This window comes from Hyaena hyaena, unplaced genomic scaffold (genome assembly GCF_003009895.1).
Source record: "Hyaena hyaena isolate Hyena2069 unplaced genomic scaffold, ASM300989v1 scaffold_876, whole genome shotgun sequence".
NCBI classification, from domain to species: domain Eukaryota; kingdom Metazoa; phylum Chordata; class Mammalia; order Carnivora; family Hyaenidae; genus Hyaena; species Hyaena hyaena.
In genome coordinates this window covers 391,621-415,514 of record NW_024081512.1, presented here as the reverse complement: position 1 = coordinate 415,514, position 23,894 = coordinate 391,621, and the positions used below count along the sequence as shown (strand labels likewise).

Below are 23,894 nucleotides of genomic sequence, written 5' to 3'. Positions count from 1 at the left end.
TGATCTTACAAAAGAAGAGAAGAGGAGAAAAACAGAGGTGCAGGTAGCCAGAGAGAGAGAGATGGAAGAAAGGGAAGGCTTTGCTATACTTCCTTTGAGAATGGCACTGAAACGAGAGGCAAACGCCAATGCAGAATTTCTAGAACAGTGTCCTGAAATAGCAGGAGGGGATGGGACCCAGTGCATGATGCAGGAAGGACTGAGCACAATGGGGGGCCTTCTGCGGACGGCGGAAGAGACAGGAAGGAAGTCCACTGCGAGAGAGAGAGAGAGAGAGAGAGACAGAGACAGAGACAGAGACAGAGAAGGGGAAGGGGTTGGGTCTGGGGGCAGAGGAGAAGGTGAGAAACCGCTGTCTAGGAGCGTGAGGAGAAGTTCTAGGCACCTCCGTTCCTGGCCTTGAATTACAAGTGGGAAGAGCCAATAGGTTAACGAACTTGGGTGTCAATTAAAAATTAAAAAAAGAAAGAAAGAAGTGTGCAGAGCCAGTGTGTCACATCATCACCGGTGGCAGCTGGGTGACTGGAGGCAAAACCAGCAAAGAGCTGGACTCAGGCTCATGTGACAAAGGGGGAGGCACCAGGCTGGAGCCAGGCTAGGACAGAAGAGACTCACGAGGAGGGGATGGGGGGGGGGAGGCGTGGCAACGGGCAGAGGGTCCCCGGGCTGGAAATGCGGGGAAGGGGCTACACGTGTTGGAGGTGGAGTCCCAGGGAGCGGGCCGGACAGGTGGGGCTGGAGGGGACTTGTGGAGGGGGGTGGAGCCTTGGGTCATGGCCGGCGGTGGGCTGGGTGGGGCAGTGGAGGGGGGATGACAGAGTCCTAGAGAAGAGGAAGTCAAGAGGCAGGGAGGCCTGCGTCTCAAGGTCCACCTGTGTGAGTCCCTACACACGAGGGCAAGGTCTCGGGGGCTCAGGGCAACAGCGTGAGCCAGAGCTCAAGTGTGGCAGTGACGAGTGTCCAGGGATCCGGGGACGGCTACACAAAGGAGGGACGGTGGACCTTAAAGCTGGAGGTCCCCGCGGGGGACCGGGGGAGGGCAGGGAGATGGAAGGTCTGTCTGGATCTTCTATGGGCAAAAGGTATGAGTATGATCTTCATAGCCAGTTCTGTAAAACCGCGAGGGTTGCCCAATTATGTGTAGGGACGGGAGATGCGGACAGAATAATTTACAAGAGCTGGAAACCCTAACATTAAAAAAAAATCTTGTAAAGTTCATTTATTTTTGAGAGACAGAGTGAGCGAGTGGGGGAGGGGCAGAGAAAGAGGGAGAGAGAAAGAGAGAGGGAGAGAGAATCCCAAGCAGGCTCTGCACTGTCAGCATGGAGCCTGATGTGGGGCTCGAACTCACAAGCTGTGAGATCATGACCTGAGCCAATACCAAGAGTCAGATGCTTAACTGACTGTGCCACCCAGGTGTCCCATGGATCCTGACATTGAAGAAAACTCAGCGAGCCACCCTGTCCCTTGAATTGCAGCGTCCTGGCCCCTGCCAGCAGGTGCGGGCGCGGACATGGGGCTCGCCCAGAATGGTGGAAAGGCCGCACCAGGATCTGAATGACACAACGGGAGGGAAACCTTGCTCGCGTCGTCCCCTCGCCCCAAATTAAATGCATCCACTACTGGCTTCGGTGCTAAATGTTTCACTTATCATCTCCCATCCCTCCTGGCGTTCTCGAGTCCACAGAGAAGGAGAAACAAAGCAGCTCTTTGTCTTTGCACAAAGGGCCCAGATCCTTGTATCTACTTCCTTCTTCTTGTCACGCTTGTATGGAGTTCAACAAAGTGAGTTTTGTACACATAAGTAAACACACTTGGAGGAAGAGGAAGAAAAAAGTGTACCAGGAAAATTCTACACCTGAATAGTGACCCAGAACACATTAAAAGACACATATTCTCCTAAATACTCTTTCAGAGCTGCGTGAAGCAGGGAACAATGAATTTATTGTTTTAAAATTTTTAAATAATGTTTATTTGGGGGGGGGGTGGGAGGGGCAGAGAGAGAGGGAGACACAGAATCCGAAGCAGGCTCCAGGCTCCGAGCTGTCAGCACAGAGCCCGATGTGGGGCTTGAACCCATAAGCTGCATGGCATGACTCAAGCTTAAGTCAGACGGTTAATGGACTGAGCCACCCCCAAGATTTATTGTTTGAAACTGAATATAGACAGCCCCCACTTTGGTCAGTATAGTCATTCAACAAATAGTATTGAGCGCCCCCTATTTACATGGCATTGTGCTAACAGCTGGGGATACAAAGGTAAACAAGAATTGACCAAAACGTTCCAATTGTAGTAAGTGTCATGGAAGAAAGGAACAGGAAGGAGGCCAAGATAGAGAAGAATGGGGTGAGGTGGGGCTTGGGGTGGAAATTACTTTAGGAGGGATGCTTGGGGAAGGTGTCCTTGAGCAGGAGGTGGGGCCAGGCAAGGTGCAGAAGGGATAGATTTCAGGAGTGGGTCTGGGAGAGGCGCTAAGATAGGGAAGAGCCCAGTGGGCTCCCAATAGGAACAAAGCAGTTGGGTCCACAGGCCAGCAGATTTTACAAATGTAGCAGGAACGCATTGAAGGTACAGAGCAGGGATGCAAAATCATCCCATAGGCGAGATACCTCGAGCGGTCAACTTCACAGAGACAGAGAATTGAAAGACGGTGGCCAGGGGCCGGGAGGGAAGGCAGTGAGGGGTTAGTGTCCAATGGGGGGTACTTTCAGTGCGGGAGGATGAAAAGGTTCTGGAGACGGGCACTGGGGACAGTTGCGTAACATGTGGATGTACCTCATGCCACTGAGCTGTAGACTTAAAAAGGATTCAGATGGTGGGTGCCTCGGTGGCTCAGTTGGTTAAGCATCCAACTTCGGATCAGGTCATGATCACGCGGTTCACGAGTTCAATCCCCACGTCGGGCTCTGTGCTGACCGCTCAGAGCCTGGAGCTTGCTTCGGATTCCTTGTCTCCACCCACCCCCCCGCCCTTGCCCCACTCATGCTTGCGCTCTCTCACAAAAGTAAACATTTAAAAAATAATAAAAAAATTAAAAAAAAGAAATGAAATTTTATTTCATTTTTTTCCTTCATAAAACAAAAATCAGTATGAACTTGCTTTTGAAAATAAGGACTCTGGAACTGCACTGAAGTTATGATAGGAACGAGCTGTTTCCAGAGCGTGGCTGGGGCACGGTGGGGGAGGACCGGCCGGGAAGAGGAAGAGGGTGAAGAAGAGCCAGCCGGGTTTGGAGAGCTCGCTGTGCCAACAGAGGAAAGGATTCACGGAGCCAGGAACTGAGGAGGGCAACGAGGCCGGGCATTCGGCTTCCGCCCGCACCGCCCCACGGACGGGGTCCAGCGAGTTCTCCAAGGACCTCCTTGTTTAAAAATTCCAGTGGAAAACTCCCCCTCCTCCTTCCAGGGCTGTCTCCCAGAGGGGCACGGAGGGGGTCCCCAGGCTGGCCTCCCTCCTGGTCTCTCTCGGTCCTTCCCCAGGGGCTCTGCCCTGGGCCGCCCTCCGCCCCCTTCACGCACTCTCCCTGGGAAAGTGACCAAATCCCCGCGGAAACTGATCAAACGTGCCGGCCTCTGGCCCGTCTTCAGCTCCTGGGCATCATCCGGCTCCCGTCCACGCTGGGCGCCTCGAGGGCGTGCGTGGGTGCCTGTGGAGGCACAAATTCTACTACATGACTACAACTGATGACCTAGGGCCAAATAAAATGGAAAGCCTAAGCCTGTACCTCCTGCGAGCGCTTCTGTGGAGTATCGACATTCTCTGTCTTTCTCCAACACACGCTTTCAGTCTTCCACAAAGCAGTTAACTCTTCTCCTTTAGAACTCAAGAGTGGACAATACTTCCGGACTGTCTCTCTCAGCTCTGTGGCCTCTCCCCCACTCTTTCCACACACCCCATGGGCACCCCCCTGGTTCCCCTTCTCTGGGTCCTTATGCACCAAATTCCTTCCAAGACTCCTTCCTATATCTAACTTCTTTCACGCTAGCAGGGCTAACCCTGGCACTTAGGGTCACCTCCTCCAGGAAGCCTACCTTTTCCTGAGCCCTCGCCCACTGGTCTGAAAGCAGCCTACAGAAAGGCCTCCCCATACGCCTCGTGTGCCGCCCACTGCCGTAACTTATCTGCCAGGCTGTGCCCTGGATGTGCTTGTGGGTGAAAAAGATGGAGGTGTCCCCAGGGGGCGAGGGGAAATGGGGAAAGTGAGCCAAGGGCTCCAGACAATGATCGATTGGAATTCGGCCTCTGATGCTCCTTGCAAAGTGCTCCCGTCTCCATTTCCAAATTGTGAGCAGCTGGTCATAAACTCTGTCCACCTCCAAACGACTTCAATTTAATTCCAGCCTTGCACTCCACGAGGAGTCCCGAGAGAGGAAATTATTCTGTGACTTACACCGGTACTGACCAGAAATGGCCACGGAGATGAGAGACGGATCTGGCATGCAGACCAGAAGAACCGCCCCGCTCCCCTTTCCATTAGCTTCAAGCTTCTTCCAGCTGCTAGAAAGTTTTCCCATCAAAATTAAAACAAGAATAACAGCCAGTCATAGTTCCTCTGCTCATATATGCTAAACGTCCCCGCCCCCTCCCAGCAAAGTGGGGAAAAAGAGAGTTCTCCTTTTACACTATTTTTAAATCAGTTTCCCATCCTTTCAACTTTTTCAGGAGGAAACGGCACAGGATCTGCTTTTGCAACTCTGACGGTCACTCTGGTTTCATGTGTCCATCTGGTAAGTTTTCAGAGACCAAGTTCAAGTCTCAGGCCCAAAGCTCACTATACGAAACGCCAGGGTACCGCCTTCCTGTGATACGTTCCTATTTCTTTATTGAGAGCAAGGTCAAAGTCTTGTACCAGTGTCCTCTGAATATACCGGGAATTGTTACATAGGCTTTCGGGTGAGGATTCATATAGATGTTGTCCGTAGACTTTCTTGGTCGTGGAGTTTTAGGGCTGGGGTATCAGACTGCGGGAACCTAATCCATGGCTGTCGCTTCTCAAGGAGGAGGGCCGGGCCTGTGAAAGGGTCTTCCCGGAGCAGGGCCCCGTTTCCCAACCCTCGGCTCAATGCCTTCTCTGTGAGTGTCATCAGTGTCACATATTCTGAGCAGAGCAAACCCCTATCTCTAGATTTTATATTGGGATTTACATTCCAAGCACTGGCTCCTTAGTTTTTTGTTTGTTTGTTTGGGGGGGGGCACTTGGCAGAGGGGAGGGGAGAGGGAGGAAGAGGGGGAGGGAGGGAGGGAGGGAGGGAGGGAAAGAGGGAGAGAGAGAGAGAGAGAGATTGGCCATGGCTCCTTAGTACTGCATGCTGGGGGACTACCATGTCCCATTAGCCAGCGTAGCTGAGGTGGCTTCCACCGCATAAAGAATTGGCGACACGGGGCCTCGATCCAGTTGTGCGTGAGAAGTGAGACCAAATGTGGGGCGGAAAGGGGACCTAGCCTCCTGATGCCGTGCAAACCAAGCGTGTGACCGGCAGTTTCCCCTTGCCGCTGAGTGTGATTCGATGTGTCGACTGGAATTCCTTCTCCGGTTTGAGTAAATGAAATGTGATGACACTATCCGTCGAGGGCTGATTAATAAAGGTTTGGAAAATAGAGTGGTTGTTTCATTCCCTTGCGCTGGGGCAAGGGGAGGGAGGGCCGGCCGTGGGCGGCAGAATGAGAGCCTAACTTATCTTTTAGGTTCTTTACGAAGAGGTAGAATGAGGGGACACATTACCTGATGGTATTGGCACATGCTGTAGAAGCTTCAGAAAATCCCCTGCGGGCACTGCAACCTCATTTACCACCAACAGACTGGCGGGTCTCCACCTAGGGTTCTCGTAAGAGATTCCCAGTCTATGCCTTGTTTTCTCAGTCACCAGATCCTATGATGAGGGGAAGCTCAAAAAAGCTCTGATGGCAAAAAGCCTTCCCACTCAAAAAGGTTGAGAATGACACAGACAGACAGATTTCCTACCTTCCTCAGTTTACCAATTTCTAATAAAAAGTGCGGCTTAAATGTAATGTAGGGGGCAAAATATATTTAAGCACGATCACTAGGTGATAAAACTGGTAACAGGTTTTGGGGTGGGGAGAAAACTAGATATCATTAATTCTGATATGCAAAGCCCATCAAGGGGGTAAAAATGAGTATCAGTGCAGTTTCAGGTACAAAATGATCCTAGGGTGGCTCTGATCTTGGCGCACCCAGTGTGAGACAGAGCAGAGGAAAGAGCAAGTTATCTAGCGTCAGAAGACCCAGGACCGAGTCCAGCAATTCCAGCCACTGGCTCTGTAACCTTAGACAAGCCCAAGGTCACGTCCTCAGCTGTAGAATGTGGTAACTACCCATAAAAATGCCTTCAAGAAAGTTGGGCTCAAATTAAATAATGGACATAGAAGTGCTTTATCAAACGCAAGGAGGAAAATAAAGGTTACTTGGACTTTCCTATTTTTAATCATACACATTGTCCATTTCATGTTTGCTAATTTCTGTGCTTCCGTCATCCTGATGTTGCCACCAAAGAGCAAGAAATGCCAATTTGGTTCACTTGGCCTGAATTACAGGACGATCTCTCTGACCTCCGCCTTACTGCTGTGACTCTCCTACTTCTCCCCTCTTGTTTGTACGAGTCTTCCCTTCCATTTCCGCTTCCGTTGCAGGGAGTCCGCACAGATTTCAACACCCTTGGCTTTTCAAGTTCATGTTTCTTCTCTTCCAGGAGGCAAAGGCTGGAAGGGAATCATGCCATCTCTCTGCTCTGAAAGTACCAAACTTCCTCTGCAAAGGAGTGATTTTTCTGACTAGCACAGAGAGCACAACATCGCTTCCTTTCCTCCATTGCTAGATTTATCAGTCTCCTTAGCTGAGATTTCTTCTTCTCCACTAAATGTAGAGGGAGGTGAGGGAGCAGAGAGATGGGCTGCACAAGGTGAGTTACACTTGGGCTCAGAAGAGCTTTTTAGGACTCATCCTGAGACAGGAAGTGATGAAATCGGCTCTCACATGAACCGAGAGGCGGTCATGTGAGCTCGCCCACTTGCTGTCTTGACTGGCTGAAGGGGAGGTCAGTGAGGGGAAAGCAGAGCTTGGGGAAGTAGGTCGTGGGACGAGGGAAGAAGAGGCTGAGGAGAGGCTGTGAGAAAGTCCCCATGCTGTCCCCTATCCCCCTCCCTCATCCCTCTGGGGCCGAGATTCAGCAAACTGCTTTACTTCTACTCTCAGTCCCTCATTGTGAAAGAGCTGAATTTAACTGTGTCTTCCTGGGCTCTTTGGTGCCGCCGACAATGCTACTATGAGAAAGTACAAATGACAGCCTGCTGGTTGTTCAGAGCCCACATACCAAATGGATGCTTCTAAAGTCACGCAGAGGAAGGTAGAGGAAGGGATGGATTATTAGGGATGTGGGCACCGGCTGTGCTCTGTCACCTTGGGCCAGCTTAGTGAGTCCTCTCACCATTATGGAGAGGTGGCAGGGCTAACTGGCTGCACAAGACAGAGAGGAAAGGGAGGGAAACATCAGAGAAGACTTTTTGTATAAAGAGATCCCTTCAGACCGGTCACATAGCCATGGGGCTATGGATGGATGGTGCCCCGTGGTGGTGGTGGTGGGGGGGCTCAGCAGGAAGCTGGAAGCCGGTATCAGACTGGGACCGAGGAGAGCAGGTGCCCCCCCCCCCCCGCTTGGTGCCCAGGTTCAGGCCCTTTGCTCACGTTATCGATACCACAAGACAAGTCACAAGTAAATGAAGCAGATGACAATCCAAGGTGGGGCAGCGTATGGTCTCGGGAAGGACTGAGGAAGAGTCTGGGCGGGGTCCGTACCGCGAACAAAGATGAACTCAAAGTGAGGTTGTATTTGGTGAATGTATTTTGCGCTGAGCCACACGTGAGGCGACAGCCCGGGTGCTGCTGACCACGGACACCAAACTCCCCAGGCACTTGAATTAGTTGTCCCACCAGTCGTACCCAGTGGTCACTGCTGGGAAAGAAACCCTGGACGGGGAGAGAAGAGCTTGCCCTGCAGGAGCTGTGCTGGCAACACTGGTTTGCTGGTGGCTTTGGTTATCCCAGGACCACGCCTGTCACGGGGGGTGGCCGTGGGGGGGTGGGGGAGGGGGGAAGAGCTCAGCTCCGTCCCAGCTGACAGGGAGCCAACTGAAGCCCCCCGGAACCTACAACTTGAACGTCACAGTCCATGACAAGCTCTGGGATAATCTTCCTTGCCACCTACGAATCTTTAGGAGGCACCTCTTGCCCCCCAAACTCATTTGTAAGCTAGAAAAAGTTACCTTTTTTAGTCATAGTAGTAATTTACCAAGTCAAAGAACAGGTACAGAGACCCTGAGTTGAACCTTAAGAAAACTCTGACTATGTCAAGATAAAGCTTCATAAAGTAAGCCAAGCAAAATCAAATAAAAAACTGACTGGGAGGCTCAGTCAGTTGAGTGTCTGACTTCGGCTCAGGTCATGATCTCGCAGTTCGTGGGTTCGAGCCCCGCGTCGGACTCTGTGCTGACAGCTCAGAGCCTGGAGCCTGCTTTGGATTATGTGTCTCCCTCTCTCTCTGCCTCTCCCCTGCTCATGCTTTGTCTCTCTCTCAAAAATAAAGAAACATCAAAAAAATACTCACGTGACAAAATAATATGTACTCTTCTCCAGGCAGGGTACATACCCTGAGGCGCATAATTTCTACATAACTGTAGACCCTGTATTATCCCATAGAACCGCAGGCACGGATCAGATCCTCAGTTGCTTTTGAACTCCAACCACTCAGGCCTCCAGACCAAATGTCCCACTTTTCCAAATCCCTGTCAGCTCCCTTCCCTCTCTGAGAAGCAGGTGCGGCACACCTTCACCATACCCTCAAGTGCCTCACCCCCTGCGGCTGCCTAAATCACTGCCCCTCCTTTATTGATGTCAAGTATGACGCAAGTTTATCAGCTTTTGCTTTCTCCATTTTCCGACTCCCTATCTGCACAGGACCTAGCGCTGCGTCATCCAGGTCAGCCTTCCTCTCGCTGCACAGCCGTGGTTTTCAAACTGCGGTCCTAGAACCTTGGAGTGCCACAGAGCCTCTCAGGGGCCAGAGTGCAGAGCTTGGAGAAAGGGTTACAAAGTCAGGGCTGCTGGACTCTTTCCCTCCCCCAGCTCTGCCACGGCAATCTTGCTTCTTTCCATATTAGACACGGGGGTTCCAGATCACCTCTGAATGTCCTACTCAGGTAAGGAATCCACTGCCAAGTTCAGGTAGAGGAGATGGGGCCTGAGCAGGGGACGTCATCGCACACTGTTACTGGAATGATGGGGACTGTCATCCCCAAGGTGACCTCAGCTTCTACCAACAGCTCTGATGTGCTTATATCCGCGCGAGTCTGTGATTAGGTCAGACCCCAACAACGTCTCCTTAAAGCAGGAATTACCATTCCCATTTGCTGGGTGAATAAACTAACCCGGAGAGGCAAAGGACTTCCTGGGTGGTTACGGCTATCGACCTAGAGCCACAACACACACGAGTCTTCAGGTGTTGAACCCCAGCTCTGCGTACAAGACTCTACTGTAGAACACGTAGACGCTCTCTTAACTTGAGGTACGTCACCAGCACACAAATTTATTCTTTTGACCTCAACCTCCCCAGAAGGCCTTATCAATTTCCCAACTTAAAGAGGGTCTGAGGGAAGAGAGAGGAGAAATGAAGATCAAAAAGGCCACCCTTACCTGGAACCTCTAGAAACCTCCTCTGCCACTTTAGGCTTTATCGCGCACAGCGCCCCCAGCATGAACTACCCATGGCCGGTATTCAGAAACCAAACAAGCGAATTACCGAACATGCCTCACAGACACAATGAAAGTATCAAAAGCCAGTAGCTGGCCTCATTCAAACGTGCGTTTCCCTGACACGCCAGGCACACTGCTGGGTGTTGGGGAACTTCCCTCTGCCCTCGGAGGACTTCAGGAAACATGTGATTCCAAACTAAACACATCTGCAACTTCTAGGCTCGTACTAGAAATACTGCAAATGAGTATTTCTTAGAATCCTAAAGTCACAGCCAACGAGAAGGATTAGAAGGGGGTAGATAAGGAACAGAATACAGTCCCTCTGTTTGCAAGAATACTAAGGACTTGGACATTTCTGTGCCTTACGTTGGTAACCGAAACACCACCAGGCATATTTAGAATGTGCTGGACACTTCCATCGCGTGGGACTGTGTCTCCAAAATACAAACCAAAGTGACAACTTCAGCTGCGTTTTTCTACAGCTGGTGTGCAGGGGAACACAAGTCTGAGAGGCTGACCTGTTTTAGGGCAGATAACACCCCAGCCAGAGCTTGGCACATGCACAGACGCCCTCGGTGTGACACCCCCATTATGGTCTCCAAGGAAGCGTGTTTTGAAAGGCCTTTTTCTCAGAACCGCTGCTGGGAAGGCTTCAGTGAAAACGCCTTCTCCCTGGCACATCGTGACCCGGAAGCAAGGAGGGCTGAGTGAATGTACGCACACCCTGGGTTTTTCATACTTCACCTGAGCCGAAAAGTCAATCAGCTTCGGAAGCAGGACTTTGCCCCCTTCGTCGCTCTTCAGGAAATCCAGCAAGCTGCCTGTTGATAGAGGGACACGTCAGGGTAGTTCAAACACACAAGACCAAATCCGAACACAAGTCCAACAATCGTTACTATTACTGGGGGAGGGGGGCAGATTGACTGCCTTTACAATTCGGCATGGCCACGGTGCCTTTCTCGTGAAGCTGGCTGTACCCAGTCCCCTCGAACCGGCTACCTTGGACCTGACGTGAAATGGACTGTGTGGTCCAGGTGAGGAAGGCTGACGGTGGACACTGTTTTTCTGGCTCCAGGTGTCTGAGAGCAACGCATTTCAGAGCCCTTTGCACCCGGCACCACGGCACACTCAGTGTAGCTGCCAAGTCTTCAGAGCTTCTCGGGGACAGACGCCCCCAAGCCCTCATTGCAGACCTGCCTGTAGCAGGCCCTGGGCTAGGCTCACTCTCATCGGTGTCCAGCCAAAGCGCAGAACTCGGCACACACTATGGGTGCTCACTGAGTGCATATGAACACACCGTGCTTTGTACCTAAAAGGAAGTTGGTCAGTAACCCTCCGCCCCTGCTTCCTATGGCTTCATCTCTAAAAGGAGACCTGCGTTCTCTCCTAGAACTGGAAGCGTCAACCCTACAAGCTATCGTCAGGGTCCTTGTGAGGACGGGTTTAAAGCACGTGCCATGGTGCTTAGCAGGCAGTAAGCGCTCAATAAATGTCCTGCTACTCCATCCTCGGCCAGAACTATGGTGCTCAGCCCTGAGATTGCTCAGGCTAAGTGAGATCACCCAGGGAAGGCATCAAGAACAACTGGTATACAGTAAGTACTCAATAAAGGCTAAGCATCATTATGTGGAGAAACACATATTTACATTTGTGATTCTGAATGCTACTGGCAGATGAATTCAACACATATTTACCCAACTCCTACAAAGTCTTATCCTGAGCCTGGTTTCTGGGTTATAGAAACCTAAGCCATGGGGACTAGGTATTTGGGTTTTGTTTTTAAATAACGTCATTTTTTGGAAGGACTCAGAGTGACTAATATTCCTTTCTATATACATATATATTTATTTTTGAGAGACAGAGAGAGACAGAGCATGCGTGGGGGAGGGGCAGAGAGAGAAGGAGACACAGAATCCAAAGCAGGCTCCAGGCTCTGAGCTGTCAGCACAGAGCCTGATGCAGGACTCGAACTCACAAACCACAAGATCGTGACCCGAGCCAAAGTTGGGATGCTTAACCAACTGAGCCACCCAGGCGTCCCAAAATGTTAATGTTTTAAAGTGACATCCTGAACATTTAGATAATGCTCAAGAGGAAAATGAACTCATTTTAGGATTTTAAGAATTCCCATTTTAAATATATAACAAAAATACTCTTATTTGAAATACGTATATATTTTTTACAAATATTTATTAGGGGCCTACTATGTATTGTGTGCTATTCTTGTGGCTAATATGTATATTATATGAAGACACATGCAGAGAAAATAGAAAGACTATACATTATTTCTATGATTCCAATAATACTTGAAATATTTCTGGCAGGGTAGTTTATAAGCATGCTTTGCTTTCCTACATTTTTTATTTTTCAGCAGTGAGCATGGTGTTTTAAAGTGTTTTTTTTTTAATGCTTATTTATTTTTGAGAGAGAGAGAGAGAGAGGCAGAGCACGAGCAGGGGAGGGTCAGAGAGAGAGGGAGACACAGAATCTGAGACAGGCTCCAGGCTCCGAGCTGTCAGCACAAAGCCCGACGTGGGGCTCGAACCCACAAACCACGAGATCATGACCTGAGCTGAAGTCGGACGCTTTAACCAACTGAGCCCTCCCAGGCGCCCCGAGAGCATGCTGGTTTAGAACTAAAGTTATCCGAACGTCCTGTGAACGTTTAAACGTTTCCCTCTTGGAGTGCTTCGGCTTTTACAAGCTCTGAGCTCGGGGGTGGTGCTCACCCTTGGCCATGTACTCGGTGATGATGTAGATGGGCTCCTCCCGGGTGACCACGGCGTAGAGCCGCACCAGCTTGTCATGCTGGAGGGTCTTCATGAGGTTCGCCTCCTCCAGGAACGCCTGCACAGACATCGTGCCTGGCTTCAGGGTCTTCACGGCCACTTTGGTGCTGTTGTTGTAGTAACCTGGAAAGAAAGCAGAAGAGAGGCCACATTTTATCACGCTGCAAACCAAAACCTCTACGCAGAGTTAAAAGGAAACGTCGCTATAGATAGAAGAAAACTTACACAAAAACTCTCTCCCAGGGTGAACGTTAGGGGGGTCTGGGTCAAGGGTGTATGAGAATTCTCTATACCATCTTTACCAAAGAAATCTAAAAGTATTCCAAAATCCAAAGTTTCCATAAAGCAATATTTTTTTAAAAAAAACCTCTATATGCGGGGGACCTGAGTGGCTCCGGCGGTGAAGTGTCCGACTCTTGATTAGGCTCAGGTAGGTCATGATCTCAGTCTTGCAGAACTGAGCCCTGCTTGGGATTCTCTCTCTCCCTCTCTCTCTGTCCCTCCCCCTCTCATGCTTTCTCTCTCTCTCAAAATAAATAAATATTTAAAAAATAAAATCTCAAAATAAATATTTTAAAAAATAACTTCTATATTCTATATGAACTCCATAATGGGGACTAAGATTTTTCTCTAATTAATAACGTGTTCTTTATTCAAGAACAACAACAGTAAACACACACACATACACACACACACAGGTCTGGAAGAAAACACACTAAAATATGCCAAACGTTGGCTCTCTCCAATTTGCAATTAGACTGATTTCAATTGTGTTTGCCATACCTTGAACTATCAAATTTTCTACAATGAGTATGTATTATTTTTGTAATCAGGAAAAAAAGACTTTAATTTTAAAAAGTTATTTATGTACACTGATTTAAAGCACAACGTGCTAGAGACAAATAAGCATTTCCCAAAGTTGTCAAAGAAGAGTGGACTTAGGTGACTGTGAGCAAATGCGTCTGTGCTGAAATGTCTGGGAACCGCGGCCCGCCACCACCCTCCCTTGCCCTCCTCCACCCTCCCCTGCCCAGGAGATGAAGCGAAAAGCAATGAGAGCCCTGCCTTGAGTAACCCTGTCTGAGCCTGGCTAACCTCCTGGCTTCCCACACTTGCTTGACCACGGGACACTTTTCACACCCCGTGGAATGTGCTCTGGGAAATACTAACTCCTTAACACAGTTTCCCTGAAGCTCTACTTTCCTGGAACCTGCCCCAGTGATGTGCTTAGTCCTGAGCTGGATTTTCTCCTGGGGCAGTCTTTTCTCAGGGGTTTGGCAAAGCAGGAATATGGATAATCACGTTCCCCTTTCCTTTCCTCTCTTTCCAGATTCCCCTGGGAAGTGCCAAGAAAAAAGGTGAGGGAGGAGTGGTAGCAGGTTACCACCCCAAATCTCCCTGCAGGCTCCCTGACCTGGGGTAGGACAGCCTTTTTTACCTGTGCTAAGAAACGGTGATGTACAGTGTCTGGTCTCTCTGTTCGGTCACATAATTATCTATATATGTCCTGGATACTGAGATGGCCAGCAGCACACTCAATAAAATATCAAGGAGGAATGGGCACCTGGGTGGCTCAGTTGGTTAAGCTTTCAACTTGGTTGGGGTCATGGAAACATAGTTTGTGAGTTCAAGCCCCACATCAGGCTCTGTGCTGACAGCTAGGGGCCTGGAGCCTGTTTTGGATTCCGTGTCTCCCTCTCTCTCTGCCGCTCCCCACTCGCACTCTGTCTCTCAAAAATAAATAAAAGTGTTTAAAAAATTAAAAAAACAAAATAAAAATAAAAAACAGTATCAACAAGGATGATCTCTGTGTGGTAGATTATGGAGTGACTTTTACTTCCTTTTGTTCTTTTCCATTTTAATTTTGTAAATGAATATGTGTGGGTTTTTTTTTTTTTTTTACAAAAGGAATTTAAAAAATTGTTTTTAATGTTTTATTTATTTCTGAGAGAGAGAGAGAGAGAGAGACAGCGTGAGCAGGGGAGGGTCAGAGAGAGAGGAAGACACAGAATGTGAAGCAGGCTCCAGGCTCTGAGCTGTCAGCACAGAGCCCAACGTGGGGCTCGAATCCACAAACTGTGAGACCATGACCTGAGCCAAAGTCAGACGCTCAACCGACTGAGCCACCCAGGTGCCCCAAAAAGGAATTATTTTTTAAAGGAAATTATGTCTCTCTTTCCACACCTCCAAATGGGCAAGAAAAAGTATCAGTTTACAGCTAACAGTCAACCATAGTTAATTTTCTTCTGATCATGAACATGAATCGCTCTACGAAAACTTTTCCTTTCATATTCCTCTTTGATTTGTATTTAATAGTAGCCTGCAGTGCTGTATGGAAAAATGAAAAATGCAATACATAAAGTAAAATATGAGGTCATTTTCAGAAGCTACAACTTTACAAAATAATAGAATCGTAAATACATTAAATTGACTTTCCATCTAAATGCATCACTACACACAATATGGCCTCTCTAAGAATGACAGCTCTTAAGAGTAAACTTAAAGAAAAATCCATCAACAAAAGTCCATTACAATTGCATCTGAATCAGGAAGATTTATTATCTCAAAACTACAATGACATATCACTTCGCTCCTGTCAGAATGGCCAAAATAAAAAATGTGAGAAAGAACAAGCGTTAGGGAAAACAAGTGTGGAGGAAAAGGAACTCTCACACACTGTTGGAGGGAATGCAAACTGGTGCAGCCACTGTGGCAGAAAGTATGGGGTTCCCCAAAAAGTGAAATACAGAACAACTCGATGATTCCGGAATTGCACTGCTGGGTATTTACCCCCAAAATACAAAAACACTAACTCAAAGGGATACATGCACTTCTGTGTTTACTGCAGCATTAATTACAATAGCCAAAGTATGGAAATAGCCCAAGTGTCCATCAGTAGATGAACAGATAAAGAAGATGTGGTGTGTGTGTTTGTATACACACACACACACACGCACACCCATAGTGGAATGTTACTCACCCACAAACAAAAACAAAATCTACCCATTTGCAATGACATGGATGGAGCTAGAGAGTACATTACTAAGCGAAATAAGTCAGAAAAAGGCAAATGCCATATGATCTCACTCATATTTTTGTAGAATTTAAGAAACAAAACAAACGAGCAAAGGAAAAAATAGAGAAAGAGACAAACCAAGAAGCAGACTTTTAACTACAGAGAATGAGCTGATGGTTATGAAAGGAGAGGGGAATGTCAGCTGGGTGAAATCGGGAATGGGGATTAAAGAGCACACTTTCCATGATAAAAATTTTTTAAATTAAAATAAAAATGAAGACTCATTATAAATTTGTTTAAATTTATACATCTATACATAATGAATATATCTAACAATGAATTCAGAAAAGTTGTAGGATATAAAGTTGATATTCAGAACTTTGTTGTATTTCTGTACGCTAATAATGAAGTAGCAGAAAGAGAAATTATGAAAACAATCACATTTACAAGTGTATCAAAAAGAATACATATTTGGAATAAATTTAACCAAGAAGGTAAAAGATCTATACTCTGAAAACTATAAAATGCTGATGAAAGAGATTGAAGATGACACAACTAATGGAAAGATGTACCATGGTCATGGATTAGAAGAATTGATATTACTAAAATGTCCTTATTTTTTTTAATGTTTTATTTATTTCCTAGAGAGAGACAGCATGAGCAGGGGAGGAGCAGAGAGAGAGGGAGATATAGACTCCGAAACAGGCTCCAGGCTCTGAGCTGTCAGCACAGAGCCTGATGCGAGGCTTGAACCCACGAACCATGAAATAATGACCTGAACCGAAGTCAGACGCTTAACTGACTGAGCCATCCAGGTGCCCCTAAAATGTCCTTAGTATGCAAAGCAATCTACAGATTCAATGAAATCCCTATCAAAATGCCAACAGCATTTTTTACAGAACTAGAACAAATAATTCTAAAATTTGTATGGAACCACAAAATACCCTGAATAGCCAAAACAATCTTGAGGAACAACAAAGGGGATTTCAATCAGATTTCACCATATAGTACAAAGCCACAGTAATCAAAATGGGATGGTATTGGCACAAAAATAGACACATAGATTGATGAAATGGAAGAGAAAGCCCAGAAGTAAAGTCATACTTACATAATGTCAATTAATCTATGATAAAGAGGGCAAGAATATACAATGGAGAAAAGATAGTTTTTACGAGAAATGGTGTCAGGAAAATTGGACAGCTACATGCAAAAGAATGAAATTGGGCCACTTTCTTACACCATTAACAACAACAACAACAACCTCAAAATAGATTAAAGACTTAAATATAAGACCTGAACTATAAACCTAAAAGAAAACATAAGCAGTATTCTCTTGAATGTCAGTCTTCACAACACATTTATGAATACATCTTCTCAGGGAAGGAAAACAAAAGCAAAACTAAACTACTGGGACTACATAAAAATAAACAGTTCCTCCACAGCAAAGGAAACCAACAAAATGAAAAGACAGCCTACTGAATGCGAAGAGGGATTTGCAAATGATACATCCAATCCGGGGTTAATATCCAAATATATAAGGAACTTATACAAGTCAGCACCAGAAAAACCAAATAATCTGATTAAAAATGGGCAGGGGACCTGAACAGTCTTTTTTTCCAAAGAAGACTTACAGATGGCCAACAGATATATGAAAAGATGTTCAACATCGCTAATCATCAGGGAAATGCAAATAAAGCCCCAATGAGATCTCACATCACACCTGTAGGAATGGATAGTACCAAGAAGACAAGAAATCACAAGTGTTGGTAAGGATGTGGAGAAAAAGGAACCCTCATGTGCTGTTGATAGGAATGTAAACTGGTACAGACACTGTGGAAAAAGTGTGGAGTTTCTTGGGGTGCCTGGGTGGCTCAGTTCATTAAACATCTGACTTTGGCTCAGGTCATGATCTCCCAGTTCATGAATTTGAGCCCCACGTCAGGCTCTGTGCTGACAGCTCAGAGCCCGGAGCCTGCTTCAGGTTCTGTGTTCTTCCTCTCTCTCTCTGCCCCTCCCCTGTTTACACTCTGTCTTTCTTTCTCTCAAAAACAAACAATAAAAAATTTCTAAATAGTATGGAGTTGCCTAAAAAAATTAAAAATTGAAATACCATATGATCCAGTAATTCTACTTTTGGCTATTTACCCAGTGAAAATGGAAACATTAATTCTAAAAGATAGACGCAACCCTATGTTTACTGCTGCATTATTGACAATAGCTAAGATATGGAAGGAACCTAAGTGTCTATCAGAAGATGAGTGGATAAAGAAGTGATACACACACACGCAGGCACACACGCATGCACACACAATGGAATTTACTCAGTCATAAGAAAGAATGAGATTTTACCATTGGTAACAACATCGATGGGCCTAGAGAGCATTATGCTAAGTGAAGTCAGAGAAACATAAATACCATATGATTTCACTTACATGTGGAATCTAAAAAAACAAAATAAATGACTGACAAGCAAAAAAGCAAAAACAGACTCAACAGAGAACAAACTGGTGGTGGTCGGTGTGGGGGAGGGGGTGTGGGGATGGGCATACTAGGTGAAGGATAAAGACGTACAAACGTCCTGTTACAAAATAAATAAGTCACAGAGATGATAAGCACAGTTTAGGGACTCTAGTCAATAATATTGCAATTATGTTATGTGGTGACAGATGGTAGCCACACTTACTATGGTGAGCAGTGAGTGATGTACAGAATTCTCCAATACCTATGTTGCACATCTGAAAGTAATGTAACATTGTGTGCCAACCATACTTCAATAGTAAATGCAAAAAATAAGTTATATAAAATGCAAAAAAGCTTTGTACATAGATCTTCAGTTACATGACCACATCGGTGGCAAAACATAGCAAGAAAATACACCCTCTTTGACAGGTGTAACCGACAAAGGACTAGTGTCCAGAATATATAAAGAATTCCTACAAATCAATAAGAAAAATAGACAAATAGGCAAAGGCTGGAATGGGCATTTTGAAAAGAAGAAGTCCGAATGGCTGACAAACATGTAAAGAGAACTCAACCTTATTAGTAACCAGAGAAATGCAAATGAGGCTATAGGAAGAAACCACCACCCAGTGCGACAAAAATCACAAAGCCTGACTACAACGTGAGGGCCGTGAGCACATGACCGTGGTAGAGAAACTGGAACAGCTCCCCAAGGCCACCTTCTGTGCTCTTTTCTGAGCATCAGTGAAATTCAGCTGTGAAGCTTGTCTTTCATAATATTCCCAGGGGCCCGTGAAGGATGTTGACAGAACAGACTCCTTTCAAGTGCAATCATCTTGAGTGATACCCCTCCAACGGGCCGGGCTGATGTGGGGCCCACCTCCTTCTAGATACAATTCTGCAGAAACTTAACAGAGGACCATAGGGGAAGGGAAGGGGAAAAAAATAATTAAGGAGAGGGAGGGAGACAAACTACAAGAGAAAGAGACTCTTAAATACGGAGAATAAACTGAGGGTTGATGGGAGGGTGGGGGAGAGGGGAAGGGGGGAGATGGGCATGGAGGGGGGCACTTATGGGATGAGCACTGGGTGTCATATGGAAACCAACTTCACAATAAACTGTATTAAGAAGAAAACAGTTCCTAGCAGAATTGTCATTCATAGTTGCTTAAAACGGAACACGTCCTTTTCCATCAATAAATAGTGAAATCAGGGGCGCCTGGGTGGCTCAGTCGGTGGGGCGCCCAACTTCGGCTCAAGTCATGGTCTCTCAGTTCAAGCCCCATGTCAGTGTCGCTGCTGTCGGCGCACAGCCTGCTTCGGATCCTCTGTCCCTCTCTCTCTCTGCCCCTCCCCCTTTCGCTCACCCTCTCTCTCTCTCCTTCTTTCTCTCAAACCTTTAAAAATAGTGAAACCGATGGCTAAACCGCTGTACACCTTGAGTACAAATATACCACAGCACGATATAGCAATGGAGGTAAATGAACTGTAGCCATGCCCAAAACCATGGATGAATCTCACGACTATTATGTGGAACAGAAGAGGCAAGACTTAAGAAAAGGGCAGGATTTCATTTTTTCTCATTGCCATGCAGTATTCCATTGTATAGATAAACTGAGGGCTGATGGGGGTGAGGGGGAGGGGAAGGGGGTGATGGGCATGGAGGAGGGCACTTGTGGGGATGGATGTGCACTGGGTGTTACATGGAAACCAACTTGACAATAACTATTTTTTTTTAAAAAAAGAAAAGGGCAGGTTTTGGTATGATTCATTTATATAAAGTTTAGAAACGGGCCAAGCTATCCTATAATCTTTGAGGATGCACAGCCCCGCGTACATAAGTAACAAAAGTATAAAGAAAAGGAAATTATCACAGCAGTCAGAACGGCAGCTGCCTTTGGGGGGCGGGCTTTTTGGGGGATGGTGCGCTTGTGGTTGGTAAAGGGTAAGTGGGGGCAGCTGGGTGAAGCAGGTTTCCACCCTGTGAGCTCAGTGGCCACGGCACTACTTGTCATTTTGTAATTATTTGTGATGCTGAATATTCGTGTTGTCTGCACTTTCCAGTCTGCCGGTTATGTGACCCAACAATAAAAGCAAAAGAAACAAAACTCTTCTCCCTTTGGCATCAAACAATGGAACTCACCGAGCCTTTTACGTAAATAAAATTATGGGTAAAGGATGAAGGAAAAAAAATGCTTTCCAAGGGTAGGGGGGGAAACGTGGTCAGGAAATAGCACAGCTGCTGAAGATATTAAAAATGCTGATAAGGAGTTTGGGATGAACAGTGAATAAAACAGTTGTGTTAAGCACAGCTCAAGAACGGCTTCCGAACACACCGAGGCAGGTTTCCAACTTGTACTAAAGGCATGACTTTTATTCAGCGCTAAGGATCAAATTGTACTTTACCTAGACAGATATTCTCCAGTAGGGTATAGGTTCAATCAACCTAGTCATGGAGATTTGGGTTGGTGTTATAGACAGACAATGATTTTCTTAAAAAATCATTTGAGGGGGCGCCTGGGTGGCTTAGTCGGTCGAGCATCTGACTCTTGATTTTAGCTCAGGTCATGATCTCATGGTTCATGAGATCGAGCACCGCACCAGGCTTGGGATTCTCTCACTCTGTCTCTCTCTGCCCCTGCCAAACTCACATGTGTGCCTCCTCTCTCTCTCTCTAAATAAGGAAATGAACATTCAAACCAGAATTTCTTGAAGAGGGCCACCTTGGCACAGTTCAAGAAAGCCACTGTGACGCTTTGAGAAAGCTCCATTTCCAGGTGTGACTAATTTGCTATAAAAAGCATGTAAGCGAGGCGCCTGGGGGGCTCAGTCAGTTAAGGTCTGACTTCAGCTCAAGTCACGATCTCGCAGTTTGTGGGTTTGAGCCCCGTGTCGGGCTCTGTGCTGAACGTCTGCTCAGAGCCTGGAGACTGCTTCAGATTCTGTGTCTCCTTCTCTCTCTGCCCTTCCTCCACTCATGCTCTCTCTGTGTCTCTCAAAAATAAATAAATAAATGTAAAAAAAAAAAGTATCAAAGTACCACAAAATGGAAGCCAGTTTTCAAAAGAGATGCATGTGGTTGATTTTGGCTGGTGATTAATTTCAGTACAAGTGGCTCAAACGAACATTTATCAGGCAAAATTCAATTAAAAACAAGCTCCTTTTCTTCTAAAAGTCTCTTCGCAGATCAAGTGGTAACAGGAAATATCGTCTTTGGCTTCACGGACCAGTCAGTTCCCTTGGAATCCGACAATACATGGGGGAAAACATGTCATCAAGCCAGATGTCAAGAGGATCACACGAATGAGAGGAAACAGCTTGAGGGAGAAACTCCTTTCTCTTATCCCCACCCTCTCCTGCCCCAGAACAGGTCACTTCCTAGTATTTGTTCCTGCGTTTCAGACCAAAAAAATGTGGACCATAAAATGTGACCGCCAGTCTATGAGCTGCACAAAAATATTAATTTATTTGGTTACCAGTGATATAATTTTTAATTTGTTCTACTTTCTCTATCAACGAGAAAAACTAGCCTGCTCATCTCTTGGGAAACAAAATATGAGAAGAGAAATAAAAAAACTAAAAGGCAGGCAGCTCTAAATTGCAGACCCTGCTATTACACCAACCCTCGGATGGATGGAACAAGACCCACAGACATCCTTTGACCTCTGATCCGTAACATAATGTCACCAATCATTTATTCTTTTGGTCTTATTCCCAGGATTCCTCTGCTAAATGCATTCAGCATATTGATGTTATTTCGATAGCAAAGGAAGTGCTTCTGGATGGTCAAATCCTAGAACCATATTTGCAAAAGATCCCAGGTCAAAATTTCTATTTTGCTCTTTTCTCTCTTTTTCCTTCTTTCTTTCCTTCCCCATCCCCTTCCTCCCTCCTCCCCCTTCCCCCCTTTAATACAAGACTAGGAGAAAAGCATGATAAAAAATAACTATCAATGTCAATTATCTGGCAATGATGCCATAGTCTAGTTCTGCAACGTTACATTAGGGGAAACAGGGCAAAGGTTACATGGGATCTCTTTGTACTATTTATACACACACACACACACACACACACACACACACACACTCAAAAGCTTTACTGAAATAGAACTCATATACCATACCATTTACCTCTTTAAAGCATAAAATTCATTGGTTTTTGTATACTCAGAATTGTGGGCCCAGCAACACAATCAATTATTGGGACATTTTCATCACCGCCAAAAGAAACCCCACAGCCATCGACAGTCACGCCCCCGATCTCCCAGCTCCAGATGAGGCAGCCACTCATCTACTTTGTCTTTATAGATTTGCCTATTCACAACGTTTCGCACAGATGGAATTGTGTAATATGTGGTCGTTGTGTCTGGATTCTGTCATTTAACATATGGTTTTCAAGGGTTACCCACACGGTGGCATGTGTCAGTATGTTATTCCTTTTCATTGCTGAATAATATTCTATGGTATGGAAACAGCACATTTTGTGTATCCATTCAACTGCTGGACATGTGGGCTGTTTACGGTCTTTAGCTGTTATGAATAATGCTCTTAGAGACATTCATGTAAAAGTGTTTGCATAGACGTGCTTTAGTTTATGTATTATTTCTTACAACTGCATGTGAATCTATAATTATCTCAAAATAGAAAGTTTTTTAAAATGTTTATTTATTTTGAGAGAGAGAGCACACATGAGCGGGGGAGGGGCAGAGAGAGAGGAAGAGAGAGAATCCCAAGCAGGCTCTGAGTTGTCAGCACAGAGCCCAAGGTGGGGCTCGAGCCGATGAACTGTGAGATCATGACTAGAGCCAAAATCAAGGGTCAGATGCTCAACTGACTGAGCCACCCAGGTGCCCCTCAAAATAAAAAGTTTAATTTAAAAAACCCCAGGAATCAGGGTGCCTGGGTGGCTCAGGTGGTTAAGCATCCAACTTCAGCTCAGGTCATGATCTCACAGATTCTGAGTTTGAGCCCTGCATCGGGCTCTGTGCTGACAGCTCAGAGCCTGGAGCCTAATTCAGATTCTGTGTCTCCCTCTCTCTCTGCTCCTCCCCTGCTTGTGCTCTCTCTAGCTCTCGAAAGTAAATAAAACATTTTAAAACTATTTTTAAAAAAAGTTTTGGGGATTGGTTATATAATGTGAATATCCATTAACAGTACTGAACTATACACTTAAAAATGGTTAAGATGGTAAATTTTATGTTATGTGCATTTTACCACATAAAATTATTAGCAAAATCTATTCCAATGATGAATTTTTTACAAGCAGTTTAAATAAAAAGTAACACTTTGTCTAGAAGAGTTTCGTATTTTTCAATGCCTCATTCTTGTCTCTTCTAAACTTCAGTTTCTCCCACCACCTGGGCACAGGCTAAAAGAGGCTCTCTAAAAATCAGTGGGAACATTTAGCATGTGGCTAGTGGAAGCCTGTGAACAGGGGAGGGGGTGAAATGGGCCGGAGGATCTAGAATATCTAGAATCGGAAGCCGAGGTCTTCCTAATCTCAGAAGGACCAATGTGCTTGGGCTCCAGGTGACAATTTCAGCACAGCCTTGGGCCACTCAGGACAAAACTGTGCCATGAACAGGTCTGCTCAGCCGTGTGCCTCCCCCTGCCCCCCGCGCTGATACCTCGCCCTTGACTTCCTGCTAGCTCACCCCCTTGTCAGTTCCAAATGGCACTTGTGAGCACCACCATCGCAAAGCTGGCAAAGTGGCTACCATTCTACTTGCTAGTAGCTCTGCAGAAAATTTTAAGAAAACACAAGGGGACTATTATAGTGTCTTCCCCTCAAAGCGATAGCTTCCCAGACTAGCAGATCTTAACTTTTATCTCTTGGGGACAAATAGCATGTCGTTTGATACCTTCCT

At 46.2% G+C, this 23,894-nt stretch overlaps 1 protein-coding gene across 2 annotated transcripts in view; it reads right to left on the bottom strand.

The window, feature by feature from the left end:
• The window catches only part of LYN (LYN proto-oncogene, Src family tyrosine kinase), a 64,385-nt gene that overhangs the window by 27,299 nt on the left and 13,192 nt on the right, over window positions 1-23,894 (bottom strand). For both annotated transcript variants that reach the window (XM_039220288.1, XM_039220289.1), the window contains exons 8-9: window positions 12,493-12,675; window positions 10,508-10,584 (exon numbers count right to left, since the gene is read on the bottom strand). In XM_039220288.1, the coding sequence (XP_039076219.1) occupies window positions 10,508-10,584; window positions 12,493-12,675 (260 nt within the window). The remainder of the gene's footprint in view (window positions 1-10,507; window positions 10,585-12,492; window positions 12,676-23,894) is intronic.